Source organism: Felis catus, chromosome D2 (assembly GCF_018350175.1).
Source record: "Felis catus isolate Fca126 chromosome D2, F.catus_Fca126_mat1.0, whole genome shotgun sequence".
Lineage (NCBI taxonomy): Eukaryota > Metazoa > Chordata > Mammalia > Carnivora > Felidae > Felis > Felis catus.
Window position 1 is genome coordinate 34,122,976 of NC_058378.1, and position 25,821 is coordinate 34,148,796.

The 25,821-nt window shown below is 40.4% G+C and overlaps 1 protein-coding gene across 24 annotated transcripts in view; it reads right to left on the reverse strand.

The window, feature by feature from the left end:
* Window positions 1–150: 150 nt before the first annotated feature.
* Window positions 151–25,821, reverse strand: part of USP54 (ubiquitin specific peptidase 54) — a 132,862-nt gene continuing 107,191 nt past the window's right edge. For 14 of the 24 annotated variants that reach the window (XM_045040161.1, XM_045040158.1, XM_045040163.1 and 11 more), the window contains 9 exons: window positions 25,307–25,440; window positions 22,278–22,445; window positions 19,705–19,839; window positions 18,587–18,785; window positions 15,405–16,798; window positions 7,019–7,137; window positions 6,561–6,701; window positions 3,090–3,276; window positions 151–1,462 (listed from right to left, as the gene is read on the reverse strand). In XM_045040161.1, coding sequence (XP_044896096.1) covers window positions 918–1,462; window positions 3,090–3,276; window positions 6,561–6,701; window positions 7,019–7,137; window positions 15,405–16,798; window positions 18,587–18,785; window positions 19,705–19,839; window positions 22,278–22,445; window positions 25,307–25,440 — 3,022 coding nt within the window. In that variant the 3' untranslated portion in view covers window positions 151–917. The remainder of the gene's footprint in view (window positions 1,463–3,089; window positions 3,277–6,560; window positions 6,702–7,018; window positions 7,138–15,404; window positions 16,799–18,586; window positions 18,786–19,704; window positions 19,840–22,277; window positions 22,446–25,306; window positions 25,441–25,821) is intronic. The other 10 variants (XM_045040165.1, XM_023240561.2, XM_023240557.2 and 7 more) reach the window with 6 other exon arrangements.

Here is a 25,821-nt window from a genome sequence, read left to right on the forward strand (position 1 = left end):
CACACACGTTTGTGCCATGGTCCTCTCTTCGGGAGCCCCAGTCCCCTGGGAATTGATATTTCTTGCTTATTCAGGCCTTCCCCTCCATCCCCGACATAAAAGAGCAAGAGCATACAAAAGGCATTAAATAGACAATTAAATCACAAGGAATTAAATACAACTATCTTAAAGATTTATTAATGAAAAATACTTTACAAAAACAGTATGTTTGGCCCTAAAATAGTTTAGCTGACTCTGAGGGTTTACAATGGTGACTGTGCAAGTGGCAGTAATGGCTCTGCTGCTGAGGACAGGAAGGTGTGTTAGTGTGCCTGACTCCATCTGTTCAGAAGGGCAAATGTTACGTTGGCAGCTCTGCATTCTAGGCCTAAGGTGTCGGGGCACAGGGAAGGCTGACCGTTCATAATACCGGGGCAAACAGGCTGCCCTGAATGATGTGGTCAGGACCATGACCACACAGCTACATGTCCCTCTGAGGATGAGATATGGGGAGACAGAAGGTCAGGTAATAAGGATAGGTAAGTAAAACAAAGAATAGAAGTTGGCAGTATACTAGGGAACACAGGATAAAGGCTCAGGTGCAGGTGGGGGCATAAAGGATCCAGGAATAAAATGGTGACCCTAAGATCCTAAGAAATGACTAGTGTCTGGGGTAATATGGATTCATCTGTAAAGTGGCTCAAATAGAGCCCAAACCGCAGTTGCTTCCTTTTGCTAGGTGAAAGAAAATTGGAATTTCAAATATTCGCTCTCAAAGAGCCAGGTCTTGTTAGGGGTTCCTAGTACCCCTAGGACACTGCCAACTCTTACGTCGAGATGAGACTAGCACAACCCTAGCAGGGATGCAGGGTGCCAGCTCCTCCACAGTACAGTTTAACAGAGAAGGCTGTGGTTCCAGGAAAGGGAAGGGGTGACCCTTACCACCTATTGTGCTGCAGGGCCCTTGCCCTTATCTGCTCTCTTCCAGGAGCATCTGCTAGAACAAATAGAAACTCCTCTCCCCCTGTTCTCCTGTGCCCAGATTGTGGGGCATAACTGCTTTGCCTCCAGTCATCATCGGGGGGCATATCTACTCTTCGAGGACCAGGGGCTCGAGACCCAGGAGTTGGACCCAAATTCCAAGCTGACCTCAGGGGTTCATGAAGATTGCTTGATGGTGGAGACACAGGGTGGGAGGATGAATGGAAAAGATCCCCCCAGGACTGAGCATGAGGAACCTGAAGGCCCTGGCGCCTTTCTGGTAGTGTGGCAGTGTGTGTCAGTTGAGGCGTGCACCCTGGAGTACTCAGGAATCTGGCCCCAATATGCTGGCTGGTCTCTGACCATGGTCCCCAAGAGGCATCTATTCTGGAAGGATGGGGGAGACTCTGGTAGTTCAGAGTCCTTCCTGTGTGCTTGACCCCCTGGCAAGTTTCACCCCTGTCACACATAGCCAGAAACTGCTGGACACTCCTCGAAGTTCCTGAAAAGAGAAAAAGAAACCCAAATATTAAGCATCTTCAGTAAACCATTCTCCTTCCCAGAGGATCATTCCTGGCTGTACCTCTCAACTCCCCACACCTCCAAGAGCATACACCTCAGGGGAAGAAGACTAGCTTTGCTTTTAATTTCATTTTTAAGAATTCTTAATATACATCAAAATCAAGTCTCTTCCCTCCTACCTGGGTAAATGTTGCCATACTTCCACTTTACTCCACTATAATTCTTCCTCCACTCCCTCCCCAGGAATGGCTCCCTAATATTGCAAATGTATACTCAGTGTAACAACTCTACTCTTAGAGCCACCACTCCAAAACATCACTCTGCTTTTTTAATTTGGTACCTTCACTCTAGTTAATCTGTTTCTGCTTACATTCTTGCTCAGTCTCTGAGATCTCTTGTTTTTGTTCACACACTCCTACCACATATATAGTGTGGAATGCCTTTTCTACACATCAATTCCCCTTTACTTAAAAAAAACAAAACAAAATACATAATTTTTAAAAATCACTTCTAAAAAATACTTTACATTCTTTATTTTATAGCCCATCAACATCTGCAATATATTTTTATATGCATGTACATTCTGATTATTTCAGCTTTGAGCTCTTTAAGAACAGAGAGCTACCTTCTTTCTCCCCTATATTCACTATAACATTTAGTGCAGAACAGGCTGCACTAAAATACTGCCTGTTGGATCAGATGCCCCTAACGACTGTCAAAGGGGGCTGGCTACCTGGCTGTTCCACTGAGTGATAGAAAGTTCATCTACCCAGAAGGCCTGCTTATCCAAACCTCCCTAAAATTTGGACACATATCAGCAATACTACTCTTCTGTTTAGAACCACAACCACTCCCTGCCCCAAGGCATTTATATCTGTAAGCCAGGGTTTCTCAATCTCAACACTACTGATATTTTGAGCTGATACTATCTGTTGGGGGGGTGGGGGTGGGTGTAGGTAAACTGCCCTGTGCTTTGTAGGATGTTTAGCAGCATCCTGGCTTCCACTTAATTGATGCCAGTAGTACCTCCTATTTCCCATTGAGAATCATTGCCTTAAGCTATAGATTCAGCCTCTTCATGTGGAAGAAAAGTAGCAAATCTTAATACAGAGGGTCAAAGAAAGCCAAAAGGATGCTACCCACCTTCCCTAGGATTGTCTGGGTCTGTATATATGGCACAGGTATTCCATACATAGGGTCTGTCCAGGTTTCCCATTCATTCCTTATCCTCCTGACTATACCTCAGCTGAGATTCAGGGGATCGTAGGAGAGAAACTAGCTAATAGATGACACTTTTTGTTTTGGGAGAATCCTAAAGACTGAATATTAACTCCCCTTGGTCGCTTATAAGCTTATCATGATAGAGCCAGTTCAGTTTCTAAACATCTAGACCAGAGCCCCCCAAATCAAAGAACCATGTTGCCCAAGTAATGATTCAATCACAATTCACCTAAACCAATGATTGATCTTAAAGTGGTAATTCATATCCCTTTACCACCCACCTTGGGACTCCCCCACCCCCAATAGGTATACTGATTTGATCTTTCTAGGTCATCCCTGAAAAGTACCACATTCTGGCACATAATATTAGATTTGGGGAGAGTTACCTGGGGGTCTATGGGGCTCCCCTGTCATGCTGGGCATCAAGACATCTGGGGACAGGAACTGTGGTTGGGGTGGGTAGAGTTGGGGACCAAGGAGAAACACAGGAGGGTCATGGATGACAGGGAGGGAAGAGGAGCTGGAACAACGGTGCCCGGTTTCCAAAGGCTTTTTCCTCGCATTTGATGAATCCTTATAGTGAGACAAGACAAAAAAACATAAAGATGAGGATTAACACACAGCAGGATATGGTTGGGTAAACACAGTGAGGCAAGCAGGGGGAGATGGAGGGGATTAGAGTACCAATATGCCTAGCTCTGGAGAGGGACCCAATTGACTCACTCTTCCCATGAGCTCCTCTAGGGACATCCAGACCACTATGAAATGGAGACACAGAACTGCAGATCCTCTTCCTTTAACCTTTCTCATAGCCCTCACTTTCCCATTCTTTAATGCTAACAGTAGAATCAGACTGAGATAGAAATTTAAAAAGAGAAAAAATAGGAAAGAGAAAAAAAATCAGAAAGACTGAGAGACTGAAAAAGAAAATTCTATACTCTCTCTGAATATTGGGAACTAAAAATGTATCTCCTTAAATATACAATCAAGAATTCTGCTACTCCACCATCTCCCCCGTCACTGCTATAGTGCAGTCTCCTCTTTTGCCAGTCAAGTTTGTAACCACTGATGATTGTGTCAACGACTATACTCCACTAGTCATTCACTTTTGTGGCAAAGTCTCAGAAATAGCCCCTTTAATATTTGAAACACTAATATGTCCAAAATCAAACCAACATCATTCCAAACTCCACCTCCTGGTACCACATTTTCCTAAGTCACCTAGATTCAAATGCTGACATTGCCCTTGATTTCGCACTTCTCATTCACGATTCCTTTAGTTGCCTTTGTCAAGAACACTCATTTCTACCTATAGGTTTTATATTTAAACTCAACTGGACCACTCCCAACAGCCTCCCATCTGATCTTCCTATCCCAGCCTGCTACTTCCTCACTGTGGCCTGTTAAGTTCCTATGTGTAGCAATGGTGATGATCTTTCTCACTTTATCTCTACCATTCCTGTGCCTTTTTCACTGTAACTTTAACTTTTCCCCAACACACCAACCTCATTCCAACTCAGAGCCTTTTCACTTTCTGTTTCTGTTACCTGGAATAGTCTTCCCATGGCTCACACCATCATATCACTGACGTCACTGATCAAATGTTACTTCCTTAGAGCTGATTTGCCTCACTACTGTATCAAAAGTAGCCCTGAAAATAACCACTATTACCTCTCTATTCCTTATCCCCTTGCTTTGTTCTATTCTTCTTGATCATACATTGTCTGGGGTTTACTTGTTTATTGTCTTTCTCTCCTGGTAGAATACATTTCTTTTTACTCCAGTATTCCCAGCACCCTGAATAGCACCTGGAACATTACAGGCACCTAATAAATAATATATTAAATAAAACAATCTATATACCAGTGTATCTTATTTCCTAACCAAGTTGTAAGCTATTCAAGGGCAAAATTTGTGTTATTTCATCAGTGTATGCTCATAGCAACTACCACAGCATGGAACATAGGAAGCATTTACCATATGGCCTAAGGACCAAGTGCCAGTCCTCTCAGCATGTGACATAGCCAACTATTCCTTTATTCTGCACAGAAGAAGTGATGCCACGCTGGTTTCCCTTTTACCTCTCTGGTCCTCACTCCTTTTAGGGTTCTTCAGATAAACCATTTAAATATGATATTCATCAGAGATATATCCTTCTTAAAATATTCTTTCCTTCTCCTCACAATATTCTTTCCCTTTTTTCAAAGGTTATGATTCTTGAATCTTGGTTTCAAGCTTTTATGTGTCACATCCAAAGGCCTACCAGATATCTCCACTCAAATATAGTATATCCAAAATTATACATATCTCTTCCCTCAAGTACATCATTGTCAACCAATAATTCCAGGTTATCATCCTTGATTCTCCTCTCCCCATATGAATCAGACACCAAGTCCCAATGATTTTTACTTCCTCTTTGGCTCTCCAACATGTCCACTTCTCTCTATGCTCTCAAACTTCGTACTGTGGTTCATGATATGACTCTTAGTTATATTCTTTCCAGTCTCATTTGTTAATTCTGTCCAACAGAGTCCTCGCCAGACTCTAATCCTGCCATACCAAATAAACTTTTTAATTCAATGAATATCTGCTTGAAGTCTCTTTACAGACTATATTCATTTTACTTCCTTCAGGAAGCCTTCCCTGATCCCTCAAGTCTGGTTTAGATGTCCCTTCTATTATGCTTACATAGCATTAAATCCTATCATATTATAATTCTTTTATTTATCTGTCTCCCCAGGTAGACTGTAAGGGCCATGACAGCAGGGACTACATCTAGCTCACTCACCACTATATCCCCAGCACCAGGCACAATACCTGGAACATATGCTCAATAAGCATTTGTTTAAAAGAATGAGTCAGTGAATAAATAAATGGTATAAGAATCAGGAGAAAGAAAGCCAGCTCCCTAGAAGAGTAACAATTTGCTATTAAATTCACTAACAGTACATGAGAACAAATGTGAGGCAGAAAAGACCACCTTCCCCAAAAAGAATGGCAAGATGTTCACAGTTGTTTAGGAACTTATGAACAATAACTTGGAAAAAATGACTGCTGTTTGGGAGGGAAAGTGGATCTGAAGGACTAGTGGAACAGAGACTTGGTTTTCTCTATGTACCCTTTTGTCCCTTTTTATTTTTATATCATGTATCTAAAAAAAATTTGTTTTTAATCTTTATCAAACTGACCTAGTGAACAAGCTTTAATGCACTAGAGCTTTGCATCCTAACCTCCATTGTAATGAAAACTCAATTTGCTTGGGCAAGTATGTGAAATTCTCAAAAGCATAATTTATAAAGCCAGCCACTGAAACTATCTGACTTTGTTGATCTCTGTTGACTTGGTTGTCCCTTTCACCTACAGATCACTGCATTAATTCCATATGAAAAGCCTCAAGGAGGAAGATTTTAAATCACTTTCCTTTTCTTGCCAAGCACATGCTTTATTTTAGCATGAAAGCATACTAGATCCCATACTAGATCCATACTGGAGTGGGGAGGAAAAGGCAAAAAAAAATATCTCATCCCATCTCTTCCCTTCCTTTGATTAGTACAATGGGTTTTGATCCAATCAGCAGCCATTGATTCTCAGACTTCTCTCAAGGCTAGTAGGACTCTTCTCACCCTAGGGAACCCTTTACTATGCCTTCCAGAACTGCTCTAGGGAAGGGACATCCCTCTGGGCTCTAACAAAATGTATGTCAATAAAGTAATGACTATGTGTCATCATTTTTGCTGAGTGCACATGGCTTTCCCCCAAATTACAGCTTTTAATTTCCCCTGCCCCTTCACATATAGTGTGTTTTTACCTAGCAAAAGAAAGACAGTGCTCTGAATAGAGACCCTGATTCTACTTACAAAACTGTGGGAAGAGACTGGAGCCTCGTCCCTCTCTGAGACAACTGTGCCACTGAGACTGCGTGAGATGCGGTGTAAGTTCTCTGCACCGTACTGATCATCCTCCCCATACTCCCTGCTGGGGCCTCGGCAAGGTGCAGCCTTCAAACACACAGACATACAGAGGCAGACACAAAACACCAGACCTATGGTTTTCCCACAGACCCTGTCCCCAGGGGTATGGGAGAAAATAGGGTAAGACTCACTAGTACAGACCTGAATTAATGTATTTGAAAGGTAGTGGCCATATGACAATCTTTTCTCATTCAAAAGAAGCCCCATCATTAACCTTGTTCTCTTCTAACAGCCCCACATTACCATATTCCTGCTTTACCACCAACCCTACCAGTTATATCTTTCCACACTTCCTGTCCCAATGCACCACCCCATGCCAGCACTTTAGGACCTGAGGCTGCTACCTGAGAAGCAGGCACTGTGCTGGCTTCATGGAGACTGTGCTCCATTTCTGCTGTTGGGGTCCTTGAGAGACCCAGGCCAGGGGCTGAGTGCAACCTCCTCCCCACACCATCTGCAGAGCCTGAGGAGGAAAACATAAATACAGGTTGAAGCCATCTCTTCTCCCGAAGCCTAACTTCAGCATGAGAGCAAGAAACTCAGTTCTTTTTTCATGAAATAACAAATAAGCATCCCTAAATCCAGTGAAGGATGTACTCCTGAGATGTAGAAACAGGAGTTTCAGAATACGGATAGTTTCCTATAGGCCACAAGAGTCTCAGAACACAGGCTTTAAAGAACATTGTTATAGAAGGGGCTCTGTGGACAGACAACTGAATGTCCCCATCTTGCCTTGTTTCATTTATATAAGCACAATCAGCTTTACTTCTCTCAGACTTACGCCCAAGACTTAAAATATATACAGAGGAAATTGTCCGACAAAGTTGTTCTCTAGAGCATCTGTGATGACAAAGGGAACATTATCTTCTGTCCAGTTAGAAATTGAAATGAACATCGTAATCATCTATCAAACCTCCTCATATTATATAACAGGAAAATGAGTTCCAGGGTCTGAAAGGTAGTAAGTAGATTAACCAGAATTAAAATTCAAGTCTCTTGATTTTCACTTCCTATTACTATGAGTAGGAGCTCTTCAACAATATTTTATATGTGTAATGCTCTTTTATTTCCCCATTGGCTTCTCTCAATCACTAAATGCTTAAATTCTGAACCATTACTAAATGCTTATCTCTTCCTCAACATCTTGCTAGATTATTAAGAGCTGCTCCAAACTGGATATGTGACTCCCAAGGGGCTCGCCCCAATACAACTAATTAAGTCTTCCATTCTGAAAATGCACATGCCCTTGACCTACATTTGGTGTATATGTCTATCACCAATTCATATCTTGATTTGGTATTTTGATTCTAATATATGTATCTGGCTAAAGGAGGATATTCCTGATACTAATCTAAAAGATCAAGCTAAATATTACTTTTAGTATTTCCTGGTACTTAAATGCAGAGGTTCCAATACCACCTGAGATTCATCTAGGAGCTTGTAAAAATACAGATTCCTGTACCTCTCCACAGCCCTGCTGAATCAGAATCTTTGTGGTGTGGAGTCTGGGAATATTTCTTTTTAAAAGGTTCCCCAAGGGGCACCTGGCTGGCTCAGTCAGTGGAGCATATGACTCTGGATCTCAACGTTGTGAGTTGGGAGTAGAGATTACTTAAAAGTAAAATCTTTAAAAATCAATAAATAAAATAAAATAAAACAAAACAAAACAAAAGGATTCCCTGAAAAGCATAGGAGAATATCCTCAAACATTGTTGAAGAAAATTTGAAATGTTATAGTCTTCTTAAAAAGCTGTTTAGAAATATCCATTAAAAATGAAATATATTTACCCTTTTATCCAACAATCCTACTCCTGGGAATAAGAAGCAAAAATACCAGTTTACTGAGGCATTATTTAAAGTGGCCAAAAAACTAGAAATAAAGTAACACCCATTTATAGCAGGATGGCTAAATACACTATGGTATTTTCAATAACAAATATTGCCCAGGGGCACCTGGGTGGCTCAGGTGATTAAGCTTCTGACTTCAGCTCAGGCCATGATCTCACAGTTCCTGAGTTTGGCCCCACACACATTGGGCTCTGTGCTGACAGCTTAGAGCCTGCTTCAGATTCTGTGTCTCCCTCTCTCTCTGCCCCTCCCCCTCTTGCACTCTGTCTCTGTCTCTCTCTCAAAAATAAATAAACATTAAAAAAAATTAAAAATATTGCCCAGCCACTAAAAATAATGAATTGAGTTAAACTAGATGACTTAGAGGGATTTTCATCAAGTATTGTTAAGTTAAAAGGGAAAAAATTGGGGCGTCTGGGTGGCTCAGTTGGCTAAGCACCTGACTCTTGATTTTGGCTCAGGTCATGATCTCCTGCTCATGAGATCGAACCCTGTGTTGGGCTCTGCACTGTGCACAGCCTGCTTGAGATTCTCTCTCTATCCCTCCCCTACTCATGTGCGTGCTCTCTCTCTCAAAATAAATAAATAAACTTAAAAAGGGGGGGGGGGATCTGTAATACTAACCCTAGGCAAAAAAACACAAAAACCAAAAAACAAAAATGTATATTTAGGTCTACATAGGATTATATCAACAGAAAAATACAGAAATATGCACATTAGATTACTACCTGGGAAGGTGGAGGATAAAAGGCAGGAGGGACTCATGCAAGGGGATCAGAGATAAACAGAAAAATGTCTGTAATAGAAACAACATGTGTGCTGTCCTCCCATTTATATAAAATTATTTGTGTTTTTTTAAAAAACACTCCTCAGCTGACTCTGATGGGCAGCCAGATCTAAGAATTATAGCTGTAATGGTTAGAATTTGGTGCTCCTCAAGTAAAGTCAAGTGTGATTCCTAGACAAGGTGGTAGCCACTGGAACCTTCTGAAGGGAATAGACTTTTTTTTTCATTTTTTAAAGTTTATTTACTTATTTTGAGAGACAGAGACAGCAGAGTGGGGGAGGCGCAGAGAGAGAGAGAGAGAGAGAGAGAGAGAGAGAGAGAGAATCTCAAGCAGGCTCTGCACTGCCAGCACAGAGCACAACGTGGGGCTTGAACTCATGAAACCGCGAGATCATGACCTGAGATGAAACTAAGAGTTGGACATTTAACTGACTGAGGCACCCATGTGCCCCTGGGAATAGACTAATTCTTTTAAAGATATTTCAGCAGAGGTGAAGGTGGCCACCTATAAGGAGCTGAGGGGATTTATGGATTTGACAGAAGGTAGGGTTAAGATGTACTGCTCAATAGTAACAAGAAGAAAGCCTACCAGACATCATGCACTTCCTGATATAGAAATACAAAGTACCATCTCTGAAATCTTATTTAAAAATATTGGTGGGGCGCCTGGGTGGCTCAGTCGGTTGAGTGACCGACTTCGGCTTAGGTCGTGATCTTGCAGTCTGTGAGTTCGAGCCCCGCATCAGGCTCTGTGCTGACAGCTCAGAGACTGGAGCCTGCTTCAGATTCTGTGTCTCCCTCTCTCTCTGCCCCTCCCCCACTCATGCTCTGTCTCTCTCTCTCTCTCTCTGTCAAAAATAAACAAACATTAAAATAAATTAAATAAATAAATAAATAAATAAATAAATAAATAAATAAATATTTTGGGGGTGACTGGCTGGCTCAGCCAGAGCACATGACTCTTGATCTTGGGGTCATGAGTTCAAGCCCCACTTTGGGTGTAAAAATTACTTTAAAAAATAAAATCTTTTTTTTTTTAATTTTTTTTTTTAACATTTATTTATTTTTGAGACAGAGAGAGACAGAGCATGAACGGGGGGAGGGTCAGAGAGAGGGAGACACAGAATCTGCAACAGGCTCCAGGCTCTGAGCTGTCAGCACAGATCCCGACGCAGGGCTCGAACTCACGAACTGTGAGATCGCGACCTAAGCCGAAGTTGGACGCTTAACCGACTGAGCCACCCAGGCGCCCCCCAAAAAAATAAAATCTTAAAAAAAATTGAACCTGATTTTAATTAAGCCTCTACCCCTAATTACCAGATCACAGAAAAACAGGGGCTAGAAGAACATGTTTTAAAAAAGAAAAAAACTACCAGAATATAATCAGTAAAATCTAGAATGTGGATTTGACAAATGACCAAATCTTCCATAAATAAATTACCAGACAAAAATTTTATAGGCTAAAAAAAGCCTTGAGACATATCAACCGAATGCAATGTGTAGATCTTGTTTGAATACTAATTTGAAATAAACCAACTGTGAAAAGACATATATGGCACAATTGAGAAAACGTGAATACTGGCTAGTTACTATATTACCTTAAGAAATTATTGTTAATTTTCTAGATATAATAAAATTATAGTTTTGCATTTAAAAAGAGTCACTATTTCTTAGAGATACATTCCATATTATGTATGGATGAAATGATATAATGTCTGGAATTTGCTTTAAAATAATCCAGTAGAGGAGTGCCTGGCTGGCTTAGTCAGTACAGCATGCAATTCTTAATCTCAGGGTCATGAATTCAGGCCCCACACTGGGTGTAGAGATTACTCAAGGAAATAAAAATAAAATAAAATGAGTAAATAAATAAATGGATAGATATTAAAATAATCCAGTAGGCAGAGGCTATAGGTAAACCAGAATTGGCCATATGTTGATAACTGGCCAAGATAATCACTATGGAAGCTAGTCATAAGTAGCTAGTCACAAGTACTAGCTTATTGGACAGCTATTATAACATTTACTCTTACTCATTACTTTTGAATATATTTGAAATTTTCCCTAACAAAAAGTTATTTTTTATTTTTAAGATAATGTCTGCCTAACTTCAAAATTCTATGAAATTTAGAATAGAGGTCAAGGACAATGTTTATATACAACTCTTTAGGAACTATAATCATGTCAAAATTAATCTGGTCACAAAACACCATATACTATACGATTCCATTATATCATATGTCCAAAATAAACAAATATATAGCCAAAAACTAGATTAGAGGTTGCCTGAGGCTGGAGGAGAGAGGGGTAGGGGGGATAGGGAGTGACTACTAAGGGGAATAGGGCTTCTTTTTGGGGTGATTAAAACACTTTAAAACTGATTGTGGTGGGGCACTTGTATGGCTCAGTTGGTTAAGCATCTGGCTCTTGATTTTGGTTCAGGTCATGATCTCACGGTTTGTGAAATTGAGCCCTGTGTCAGGCTCTGCATTGACAGCGTGGAGCCTGCTTTGGATTCTCTATCTCCCTTTCCCTCTGCCCCTCCCCTGCTCACATTCTCTCTCTCAAAATAAATAAACTTAAAAAAAAAGAAAACTGATTGTGGTGATAGATGGGCATATATATATGTGAATATACTTAAAAAACACTGAATTATACATATTAAGTAGGTGATTTGTGATATGTAAATTATATATCAATAAGGCTTTTATATTTTTTTAAGTCATAAGTCAGATAGAGAAAAACAAATACTATATGACCTCACTTTGTGGAGTCTAAAAAAAGCTAAATTCATTGAAATATAGAATGGTAGTTGAGGGGCACCTAGGTGGTTTAGTCAGTTAAGCATCCAACTCTTGATCTCAGCTTGGGTCTTGATCTCAGGGTTCTGAGTTTAAGCCCTGTCTGGGGCTCCATGCTGGACTTGAAGCCTACTTAAAAAAACAAAACAAAAGAATGGTAGTTGACATGGAGTGTGGGGGAAATGGGGAGATGTTGGTCAAAGGATATAATCTAATTAGAAGATGAATAAATTCTGGGGATCTAATGTACAGGATCATGACTATAGTTAACAATATTGTATTATTTACCTGAAAGGTGCTAATAGAATAGATCTTAAATGTTCTTACAAAGAAATTGCAATTATGCGTGGTGATGGTTGGGTTAACCAACCTTACTGTCGTTATCATTTCACATTATATATATGTCAAACCATCACATTGTACACCTTAACCTTACATGTTACTTGTAAATTATATGAATAAAGCGGGGGCGGGGGGAGACATGCTTTGTAATTTGCTTTAGTAATTTGATGCTTAAAAAATGCTTTACAATAGGGGAGCCTGGGTCGCTCAGTCAGTTGAGCATACGACTCTTGGTTTGGCTCAGATCATGATCTCACCATTTGTGAGATCAAGCCCCAAGTGGGGCTCTATGCTGGCAGCCCAGAGCCTGCTTGGGATTTTCTCCGTACTCTTTCTCTGCCCCTCCCCCCGCCCTGAATAAATAAATATATTTTTAAAAATCTAAAAAAGAAAAAAATGCTTCACAGTAAGATAAAGAAGTACTCCCCTAAAGATATAGTCTATCATATACAGATCCTAATTGGCACTTTCCTTCATTACCTACTTCCTGATTTATTCCACCTGATCCCTTCTTTATGTTAATAAAGGCTAGTCTGGTTTGACAAGGATTTTAAGAACTGACTCATCAGATGGATATTTTAAATTAGTTTTTGTTCACTATTAAGCAAAAAAGTACTGTTGGGTACGTACTCTTTGAAATTGTTTACAGAAGTATAATCTTCCTGAAGGCTAATTTACCAGTCCATATCAAGAGATTTTTAAAAGTATTTAACCTTCAACTAGCTATTATCCTTGTAAAAATTTATTTGGAAGAGCTCATCAGGAATGTGCCCAAATACAAAGATATTCATCATCAGTTTATCTAAAAATTGGAAGAATTCTAAGCAAAGTATATAAAGTATCATAAAATTGTTGAATATATGATACATTCATATGCAGCATATTGTAGTCCTTAAAAGTGTTTCTTTTTTTTTTTTTTAATTTTTTTTTCAACGTTTATTTTTGGGACAGAGAGAGACAGAGCATGAACGGGGGAGGGGCAGAGAGAGAGGGAGACAGAGAATCGGAAACAGGCTCCATGCTCTGAGCCATCAGCCCAGAGCCCAACGCGGGGCTCGAACTCACGGACCGCGAGATCGTGACCTGGCTGAAGTCGGACGCTTAACCGACTGCGCCACCCAGGCGCCCCAAAAGTGTTTCAAAAGAAAAATACTAATGGATATATTGTAAGACTATCATGGGAATAAACTATATACATATATTGTAACAATTTGCTTTTTATAAAAACAAAACAATATAAATATAAATACTAAATATAAATATATAGTATATATGCATAAAAAACAAAGCCAGAAGTAAACTCATGAAATTAATAGTGGGATTATCAATGATTTTTGTTAGTTTATATATTTTCAAAACTATCCACAATGAAAAATGTTCCTATTTTGGGTAACATAAGAATTTTTTTTATTTGGGTTTTTTTTGGTAATATAATACTTGACAGTTTAATTGCAATATATTCTTTTATATGTGTTTATTATTAAAACACTTGACATTTGTATTTTCTTTCTCCCTTAGATAGGAAGCTAATTGAGGAAGACACCAGCTTTTCCTCATTCTTTAGAATCTTCCCATCCTGCCCTGTCCCGTGTACCTAAGGAGAATTTTAATAAACATTATTGCAAAGTCTACACTGTGATGCATATCCTAAAAAACATATCTTAATATCAAATCTTATATTTATGTGACACCCTCCCTCCCCAATAGCTTCTGGGAATAGCTTCTAGGTACTCAGTAAATACCTGTATGGCTGTATTTAAACATCAACTGGCAGTATAACCTGTACTGTTATGGAAACTGAGCTAAAGATAAAGTTCTGAGTTCAATTTCACAGAATCATACATATCATTTTCAGAGTTGGAGGGCATCTTGGGACACCTGGGCAGCTCAGTCAGTTGAGTGTTGGACTTCAGCTCAGGTCATAATCTTGAGGTTTGTGGGTTCGAGCCTTGCATCAGGCTCTGTGCTGACAGCTTAGAGCCTGGAGCCTGATTCGGATTCTGTGTCTGTCTGTCTCTCTCTCTCTGTCTCTCTGTCTCTGTCTCTGTCTCTCTCTCTCTCTCTCTCTCTGCCCCTCCCCCACTCATGCTCGCTCTCTCTCTCAAAAATAAACATTTATTAAAAAAGAAAAAAGAGTTGGAGGGCATCTTTAAAAAGAAAATCATTGAACCAATTCTCTAATTTTGCAGGTAAAAACTCAGCCATGGAATATCAAGTGACTTGTCCAAATTTATACTGACAGTTAATGATGGAACCAGAATAGTTCAGGCTTTGGAGTTCTTAAGTATATCAATCTAAGTTATAAATATTCTTCATGTCTACAATTTCCAGAACAAGTCTGTGAAGTACATTTAAGGTACAGACTTCATTCTTCACACAATATAATCTAATGGATAGCCAATGAATAGGTACCCTACAAGCATACAACCTTGAATATTTTAAAGCTGGTAGTTGCTGAAGGGATCAGGGAAGCTCTTGATATTTCTGATTCAGTATGATCTAGAAATGCCACTTTACAGATCTGGCTCAATATGGACACCCTCATTGCAAGTTGGATCTGGAAGCTAGATCATGGATTAGTTCAGTTCCCTCCTGAGCCATAAAAGGATGACTTTTCTTTTCAGCCTCCCCTACTTCAGGCTGAGTCTCTCTCAAAGACCTATGAACCATTCCTTAGCACAGAATGCCCAGAAAGCACAACAGCCCTGGCATATACTCATTGGTTTCTTCCTTTAGAAGGAGGGAATTGGACCATTAATGATTATTCTCTCCCCATTTTCCACTATAGCTAGAAAACGGTCTAGCTCTTGTCCTAAAGTCTTCATAAATAAAGTCAGAAGATCTACCACCTCTTAGCTAGGATGTTATTTGGACAGAACACCACCCGTCTTCTTGTTCTGCTTTCGGCTTTTATATGTCTCCCACTCCCCCTGCCCATGGTTACATTCTTACCTGTTTGGTTAAATGAATGCCAGGCCACATCTTGCTGCCCCCATCCAGAACAGCCAGCTTGAGAAGCCTGAAGACTGGCTTGGTAGAGAGACTCCAATTCTGAGGTCTCCTGCTCTGTGTCTTGGTTCCAATGTGGATGCAAAAGGATGTGGTTTCTTTCTGGATAGGCTACACAGGTATGGGAATCATGGGGGGGGGACTTCATTCCTGGCCCAGGGACCCCATGTTTAAGCTGAGAATCACAGAGCCTTGTGACATTCACCCAGGAGTCCAAAGGCAAGGAAGTCCCCAAGTCGACACTGCTGCCCAGTTCCTTAGGCCTAGCGTCTCTAACTTGAGATGGCTTTCCTTGATACATGCTTGGATCTGCCAACCTGGGCTGTCTTCCCCTAGAAGTTTCACTATTAAGCAGCCCAGAGTTCATGGCAAGAGAAGGATAATCAGCAGGTTCTTCCCAGGAAGGTAGTCTGTCCCTCCCATCCAAAGAGGGTTGTTGTTTTGCCCAAGGCCAATGGCCTTTCCCTCGACCCTGTGGGAAAGGAAGCTTAGAGTCAGAAAGGGAAGAGTTCTTTCTTAGACTGGTTGGCAAACTTCTATCCTGGGAGCCTGTGCCATCCCTTGTGGAGGCACCTTGCATCCTCTGGAATTGCTCTGCTAGAGAACGGACAAGCCCCTTTGTGCTTGGAAACTCTGGCCTATAGGGATCCTCGCTGCTAGCATCCACTTTTGAAGTCAACAAGGTTTTGAGGCTTTTGGCTTGGAGGCATTCGTTAGTCTTCTGCACAGTATCAGGAGAGTGAAGCATAGGTGAGGAAGCAGCAGGCATTACAGTGTGGCAGGCCCTGTACAGGGGAAGGCTGGACTGAGCTGATGAACTTGAAGGACTACAGCCTAGTCTGTGTGCATCTCCTCTCTCAGAGGTGTCTGTTCCAGTTGAGTGTGACCAAGGCATCACCTGGGATGAGACAACAGGGTCCCTCTTTTCTTGGAATGGCTGTTCTTGATCAATTCCTCTTCCTTCTTGTGGGAGGAACCTGGTACAGCTGCTGTTGTCACCCTTGTAGCCTTGCAGCTTACTCTCTGGTACATCTAATGGTTCCCAACCATAATGAGCATTCTTCTCAGTCCTCCCTGGTGTTTTAGGTAAGGCCTCCCTGTGGAGCGTAGAGGGGTCAATGCTATCCTCAACTGAAGTCAGAAGGTTCGAGGCAGACCTACTGGGGGAATTGTGCTGTGGGGCAGACAGGGCAGATGACTCTGGGAAGAGTGATGAGTGTGACTCATGGCAGGAAGCAGGTGAGTGGATGAAAGAACTGGCCCCAAACTCTGTATTCGTGCAGGGTTCTAGTTGAGCCTCCCGGCTTAACAATACTTGGAGCGGGATAGGCTGTTCACTGAAATAAATGGAGAGAGCCAGTCATAAGCTGCCTTAAATGACAAGATCACTTACAAAAAGACCTGTTCATCTGATTCCCATTTCTAGCCATTCACAGAGGGAATGGTAAAAATAAATAGAAAGACAAGCACAAGTACAGTCAACGGTTCAGAGGTTCAAAAGAGAAGGCAGGCACATGGTCAGCTCACACCCAAGCAATAGGTAATATTAATTCTCTTTATTAAATACCCTCACCAAAGCTGCACACAGTAATATTAAATGAAGTCTTTGTCAATATTCTTCACTACCTGTAAAATCCCATTCCAATCATATTCTTCTTGCAAATTAAAAAAACAAAAATTGCTAGTCCCACATGCAGATGACATGAAGGTGAGCAAAGCCTAGAAGTCACTCATACCTAGGGTCCTGAGAGGCAGACCAGCCCAAAGAACCAAAAGCCACATTTACAGAGTACAGGGTGATTTTGGTTCGTGGGATTACACAGAATTCAACTACTTCAAGTGTGTTTTCATAATCTGGATTTGGTTGTATTATTCACTGAGATATTTTCCCAAAGTAATACACTGTGACTCTCCAAAGATTTGGGAGTGAGACTAGGAATTAACTGCATTTACTCAGTTTCTTACTAATAGTTTTGTATTTCTGACCAAAAAAACTCAGTGTTAGAAGCACTTAAATAAAACCTCAATTACTTACATCAAGTGGCATAAGTTTTCTAGAGAGAGTTTAGTTGCCTAAATTGCTTATATTCAAAACGTATCTCTGATCAGATTCGCAGATCATCATTCAACTACTAGAGTACACAGTAGGAGAAAAGAAGAAGGAAGATCTCAGCTATTAGCATTAAATTTGAAAGAATACACTCTCAACTTCTGTGGGTAGAACCACCCAGTCACCCTTACAACATTATGAAGACTACGTCCTTCTACTTCCACAGGGGACCTAATGGAGTGAAACAGACCTGGATTTGAAGTCCACCCCTCTACCACTTACTAGCTGAGTAACCATGGGTACCTTATGCATTTTATCCTCCCTGAGCTTGAGTTTCCTTATTTATAAAATATTACTAAATAATAGACTAATAGTCCCTATCTCCTAAGGTTATTGTGAGAATTAAAGTGTTTAGCTTAGTACCTGGACATAGGCAAATGTTCAGAAAATGTTAGCTGCTCTTATAATATTTATATTCTGAAAACTACTCAGGCTTATTAAAAGCCAAAATTAATTTTAACTTAAACCTACATATTGTAAGTAAGAGCCAAATTCAAAGCTAAAGTGTGAAAGCTATACCAGTGGCCCTGGGGAAGTGCTGCCCATAGGAAAGCAAAACAAAGGGAATCTTTGTGTCTCTTCTCTATGGTTCAATTAGAGCAAAGAACACTGCTTTCTCTGCTTCCATGAGGGACAGAAAGCACTGAAATCCCAAAACAAATCACATGGTTTTTACTGCAACATGGAACAGTTCAGATTGCCATGTCTGAGAACATAATATGTACATATTTAATAATCACATTATTATACCAGTCCAAGGACAAAGTCACCCACAGGAAATATGGACAAATGGTCTATTTATTATGCTATACTTTCTGTATCTTTCTAGGAGCTATTAAGAAAACGACTGGCAGTGGGATGAGTTTTCTGTGTGTCTAATCTGAGAAGAAAATATTTTCAGAGGACTCTTCTCTCTCCTCTGTAGTCACCAAGACTAGGAGAGTTCTGACTATGGAGCACCCATGGTCATGTCCTCCCCTGGTGTCCATAAACTACAGTGGATCCCAGGCACTACCTTGTTGGCTGAGGGAGGGCCACCCCCTGTGAAGGGGGGCAGGCTGAGGGCTGCGACGGCTGCGGCGATGATGATTGCTGCTGCTGCATGCGATCCTGCAGGCTCCGTGCTTTTCGAATACTGATTTGCAACTTCTTATCGACTAGGGCTCTGCTGTGCGTGCTAGAGCTGGCACCATGCAGGGCAAGTCTTAGTTTAGCTAAAATGCAAAAGAAAATATAGCAGAAACAGAACACAAAATACAAACAAAAATAAAAATAAAATTGAACCAAAAATGAGCAAAGATATGCAGTAAAACTCAAAATGTGCAGCAGGAATGCAAGGCATGGACCATGCACATACTGTCCAGGGTACAGAGCTGGCTCTGGCTATAAGGAACATTCATGGAAGCCATGGAGGCCAAACAGATTAATCCAAATTTAAAAAAACAAACAAATAAAAAGCTAAACTAAAATGAGTTAAGAAGATAAACTGGTGCTTCCATCTTAGAGACTGCCACTCTCAACCTTTGCAACTGACCTGTCCGACTCTGGTCTCCACACTTTGCTCCCAACTTCCCCTTCCCGACAGTCAACAGCAGAAATAAGATCCAAATCTGCATCTGTCTTTACAGAACACAGCTTCTTGTGGGTCACATTTAAGAACCAGATATAAATGCTAAGCCTTAGTCCTTCACTGTAACCTTATGGTGCAGCATACCAGGAAAGCAAGGGAAGAACATGAATCATATATGCAGTGCAAAGTCACAGGCCTGGGAAATCACAGCCAATATATTCATTTCTTCTTGCCATAAGCTCCACCTAACTAGTCAGTGACTAGAGAAAGAACAGACTAACCTCAAATCTGACGTCTAACTTGGGATAAGAAGGTAGGCATGGCTGGATAGTTCATCTACAGACTCCTGATGAGGTCATTCCAGTAAATATCCATAGGCCAGATGACAGCGCAGGGCACACTTAAAAATCTGAAGGGCAACAATAGCTAAAGGGCCTCAGTTTGGGAGACTGACAGTGAGGAGACATAAAAGCTGTTTTCATCCCAAATGAGCGATGACACTAATAATACCTATCTCAAAGTTAGTAAAAATTGCCATAGCTGTAGCAGTTAGAGTTACTTACAGATAGCTTCGTTACAGAGAGCCAAAGCTGCAGCACAGTCTCCCTTCTGTTCCAGATGCAGCGACTCTTCAAACACTGAATCTGCCTCTCGCAAGGACCTCTCAAAGCCGTCACTCCTCCCTGAAAGGGCCAGTACTTTTCATTTTCATTACAATTTGTTCCACCTTTTTCTATGTAGTATTGTTTCCCTTAAGGGCACATAGATCCTTGCTGCTGAGCCTTTGATCTACCCTTATTCTAACTCTCCATTGCTATGAAGAAGTCTCTGAAACATGTAGGACATCCATTTTTGCCTTAACCAAGACATTGCCAAGGCCATGAAAAAGGAGTATGTCATTGTCCACCACATATTCCAACTCCAAGAGCTCTTAAGGGGGTCCCTCCAGAAAAGAACACAGTATTGTCTACAGCAGAAGGGTGGATTCTTATGCCTGGAACTGACCTGTTTCCACAGTGCAACAAGATACATCTTGCCAACCAGTGTCAGAATGCCCCAGATCTCTACAGAGACCTCTACTGCTGTGTTAAGGCAAAAGTGGCTTCACTACTCTGTGGAAAGCCATCTGTAAAATTTCTTTCCTACATCAATTCACAGTCCTCTCTGTACCACCCTCAACTGGAAAATTAGTACACCTCTTGGGCACGGGTGCTTTACAGTTCCTAACCTCAATATATCCACCAGGGCAGTTGAACAGCTTTTGTTGTTGGTTTGCAACCACATTCCTTTCATCAGCACTCCTAAGTATTTTCTTTTACCATGCTCTTGCTTGCCAAACCTACTGCAAAAGTCACTTTCCCATAGAGGGAGCATGAAATATTCCTTCCTCCCCTGAAAGCAAATGTGTACCAAAGCAGGTGCAAAAGAGTTCAAGTACAGTGCCAGATGAAAAAGCAAGTACTGCAAGGTCAACTTTTGTAAAAGAACGCTCAAGTTTATGTGTCCCCTTGGCTCTTACTCACTCATAAACTGGTAGTAAGCTGTATTGTAAATTCACTCACAATGGTGAATTTTGGTGGGTTTTCACATGCTCACAAGAAAAAAAATATCAAAATGTCAGTCATTTCTCCCATAATCTCCCCATCTTCCACTTACCTCCAACTTGACATGGTAAGAAAGGCTCTTCCATACCCCTAACATTAATTTCCTAATTCACTGTGGCCTTTGGAGAGCAATGGGAGGGCAGTGAAGTAGTAAGTTGGTTCTGAAGAACTTGGCATTCAGGTTCTATCCCACATCAAGAGATCTGATACCTACCTTCCAGGCCTAAGGTCTTCTCATAATATTTGACAATTGGATCTATATAATCTTTATAATGAGAGATGGTAGTGAGAGCCATCAAAACAAAAAAGTTTCTCTATAGATATACAGGCACACTACAATTGATCACTGTACTAGATTTTAATTCTAATCCTCTAGAATCTTAGCACTCCATTCCTTGCTCTTCCAGGAGATTCTGAATCAAAGTGTATGAAGAATTAACAATGAAATGTGGCCAGGATTCCCTCTCAACTTTCATGTACTGCCCAACTAACAAAGGAAGGAAAAAAGGTAAGGGAAGGAGATGAGTATAGAAGCATAATAACCCCGAGACCCCAGTGTAATATAGCTTGAGGACAAAAAGGAAGAGAAGACTATCCAAATGTAGGGACAGCTAAGGAACTAGGAATTTAAAACTAATTTGGAAACAGATACAATGCCTTGGGAAATATAAGACAACAATTACCTCAAATCAAAAGACAATAGGATTAGAGGAGAAGAATGGCCCCAAATAGGCCCCCAAATTAGCCCAGTGGGAAGTGGGAAGTGGTCAACAAGAAAGCAGCCACCCAAAATAGCACAGACTCCTATTCTTTGCACTATTTTAGCATAATGTTACATCTGGGGATTCTGAATAATAAGAATAATAAATTCATTTTATAGAAAGATACAAGTTCCAGGAGCCTATTTAAGGTATAACTCCTACTTTTCCTATTTTAAACTATTTTGAAGACTAATCTCTTTTGGTACAAAAGGACATCCTAAAGCAGTGAAAGGAAAAAAAAGTAACTAGTGTGGGGCAGTTGGAGAAGCATCATAAAGTCCACAAAAATTGTATGAGATTGGGAAATGAATCATCAGAGGATCAAAAGGCAATCAAGCTCTGTGTTCTTAGAACCTGTTTGGTAGACCCACTTCCTTGAAGCTCCAGGTGGGAAATTTCAAGGGTGTATTTCCGCTGAGCAAGTAGAATTTCCCTTATCAGTGTGGCTTACTCACTGCACTGTTCTGCTATTTCTGAATTGTGATTAGCTTTATTTACACCTTCTACAGTAGAGATGTGCATGGGAAATATTTTTATGAATAATACTATCTCTCATCTATAGACTTTTAATAGATGAGCCCCAAATCAGTGCCTGTCTTCCAATCAACAGGCTTGTCACCTCCTACTTCAGCTAGTTCTCACTAAAATGAGTGAATTATGATAAAATACAACTTAGCTAAACAGAAGACAGGAATTTATAAGCCTGAATATTTTTTTCTTTCCTCTCTTCTCTGTCCCCATCACCCATAACCTAAAGTTCAGAACAATTACCCTGATTCTGCAGTTCATCCAAGTCCATGAAGCGACTGGGATGAGGGTTAAATCCTTTAGCTGCCTCTAATTCCTTTTCCCGTTTCCTGCGAAGTTCCTGTTCCTGGGCCCTCCTGGCCACTTCCTCCTGCAATTCATCCAGCTCGCTTTTGGAAGAGAGCTCCCCACCTGGAATACAAGCAAGGGAGAAGAGAAATTGCCACATTTCCATAACTAATATGAAGCACCTGCTGCATTTATGGCCGCTGCACTGCCTTTCCTTTAGAAGTCTTTATTCATTTTGGAATTCATGTTTTGGATAGTGATTTCCATATCAGATTCAGGGTGAGATCTGGGCTATGAATTATAATGATAATGATGATAATGATAAAATATTTATTGAGTGGCTTTATAACAACGATAACAATATAACATTTGTTGAGCATTTACTATATGATGAGCACGGTTTTAAGCAGTTTTACATTCATTATTTAATTATCATGACAACCTATGAAGTAGATACTATTATTGCCTACATTTTAGGAAAGAAGAAACGGACACACAAAGAATAAATAACTTGCCATGACAACGATAATAAATGATGGAGCTGAATAAAGTCAAATAGGTTGGGGCGCCTGGGTGGCTCAGTCGGTTAAGCGTCCGACTTCGGCTCAGGTCATGATCTTGCAGTTTGTGGGTTCGAGCCCCGCATCAGGCTCTGTGCTGACAGCTCAGAGCCTGGAGCCTGTTTCATATTCTGTGTCTCCCTCTCTCTCTCTGACCCACCCCTGTTCATGCTCTGTCTCTCTCTGTCTCAAAAATCAATAAAATAAATAAATAAATAAATAAATAAATAAATAAATAAATAAATAAATAAATTCAAATAGGCTAAATTCATAATCCATGCTCTTAACTATTAGAGAGCATTCTCAACCATGTGCTGCCACTGATTCATTGGGAAACTTCAAGCAAGTCAACTTCTCACCCTTGATTTCTACCATCTCTTTTAAAGAGTTTATAAAATATCCAGTATAAATTCAATTTTATAAATGTTCATAGATGGAACCAAATAGATCCCAAAGGACATCCATGATATATTAAGTGAAAATTCAAGTGACAGAATAATATATATGACTTCATTTTATTTTTTTTAACGGTAGTAATAAACTTATCCATATAATTACATAGGCATACAAAAAATGTAGAAAAACATATACCATGATGCAAACACCGGTTCCTTCAATTTGAAGAGGGAGAGGGCAGGTTACTAAATTGTTGGACTTATTTTTACTTCCGTAACTTTTTAAAAGAGTGATCAAAGTTACCAGGCAAAAATTTTTGTTCTGTGCCAAAATAAAATGATAGGATCAATTGTGAGCCACAAGTATTCATGCCTTTGTATACTAAGGGTCTCCTATACAAAGAGGACAGTATAGTGTGTGAGGAATTTGTTGTAACTCCTTGCAAAATATCTTTTACCAGTGGAGGAATAATACTGGTGGATTCTATCCAAAGTAGTCCAGAATTAGGGCTATTAGAGATGTCATGAGACTCGGTCTTTAGTGACCTAAAAAGGTACTGGCTATCTAAAGAAAAGAGAAGGGGGAATAGGCTCATGCATGACCACAAGCTTCTCAAAGCAATGTTAGTCAACGTGAAATAAATTAAAATGTAGTAAGTAAAGCAAATGTATAATTTCATTAAGAAGCATGAATTTCTTCCATGGGTTTCAAATTACAACCTACTCCAGCCCAGGATTTCAGAGATACCTGCTTCTCTTGGCATTGTTCTGTTCTGCCAGATGTTAGCAACCTACTGGCACTCACACCTAAAAGAATTCATGCCTTGTCATTACTGCTGCATACTTCCCTTCCAGCCACCTCTGAGAACTTTTGGTGGCTATCAAGAGAATTGGCAGTCATACCATTAAGACTGGTCTTACCTCTACAGGCTGGTACACAGTATTCTGTCCACTTCTTCCTAGTAAGCTGACCACAGAACTACATCCAGAAGCTCATTAAATCAGACCATAGTTAAGGTTTCTGCCCACATACTCTACTCCCAATTGATCTAACAAACCAAAAAAAGGAGGGGGGGGGGGAGGGGATGAAGGTTGATCTGTAAGTTAGACAAGTAGCTCCCAGAACTCCCTAGTTAGACACTCACCACCTTCCCTTAGCCATTGCAAAAAGTCTCTATCTGGGGAGATTGCCTATGTATCACCTCAAATTTCAGCTTTAAGTAAGTAAAGGATTTATTTTAAACCATTTAGACTGGGTCTCTACTTAAGTGGAATATGTACTGTAAGTATATATGTGTATTGTGAGAGGAATGTAAAAGGGAACTAAAACCTCTAACTACCTCAAATCTCTACCCTCAGTGTCTCACACCTGAAATTCCAGTATTCTTTTACCTTTAGGCTTTGACTTTAATTTTAAAATGCTAGTTTCTCTTAGAAAAAGCATGCTTTAAACTATTTCCAGTCATTTACATTTAGTGTGAAGGAGTCAGATCATTCCTTGAGAGCTCATTTTAAGAAGGAGTATGAGGACACAAGACACACTCAAGAAGGGAAAATAGGGATACTGGACAGGATACAGAGGCAGGGATAAGGATAGGTTTAGGTTTAGGTTTACTTATTCCCCAGTTTTACCTATAGCCTTCACATCCCCCTTTGTCATCTCAATTCATAGAACTAAACACTAAGAAATCCATTCCCATGAGGCTTCCTCTACACCAAAGGCAAAAACTGGCGAACTTATTCCTATGAGGAGTGCAGGTGCTACTGACACAGTTCACCATATTTCTGTTCCTTCTTGTTCCAGCAAGGGCTCTTGCCAAGGTGGAAAGAACAATCAGGAAAGCCATGATGGAGAACAGAAAGTAGATAAATCCAAAGATGGGACAGCTCAAATGCCTCCGTATTTACATAGTGATGAAAACTTAAAGTACAACCATCCTCCAATTTCAAATGTGCTCAGGTAAGGCTATTTCCCAAATAGATTTGGCAGTCAAATCCAGTCCTCCAAGTCCAGTGTCTTTCTGCTTACCTGAGAGGTGCTGATTTTTTGCCCAGCTACTCCTGGATGCTGTGGAGTCCGCCTCCAGTATGCTACTGCTGTGAGACTTTGGGATGTGACGCCAGGAAGGTGCCAACCCAGCTGATCTCTTAGCACTTGGATCCCTTCAAAAGACAAACCAGAGTCTAGTGAAAACATCAGAAGGGTGTTAACTTGCAACATTCCTAGGACTAAATTCCCTCAAAAACCAATAAAACATCAAACTAATATAAAATTGAAGTATCTGCTAAACTACCTCTGAAAGTAGTTCCCCCATCTTATCTCATCTCATTCGCATTTTGTGCATCTAGCACAGTGTCTGGCAAAAAAAACATATTCAATGAATCAATAAATATAAGCTCTCACATGGGTTGCCTTCCTCTTTCTTACACCTTTGTGGCCATCTTCTCATGTGTAAAACTCAACAGGGTCCTATGTCAAGGGATGAGCAATGGGAAAATATGAGGGTGTGTTTATCACCTTTATAGAAGACAAAATCACTCTTT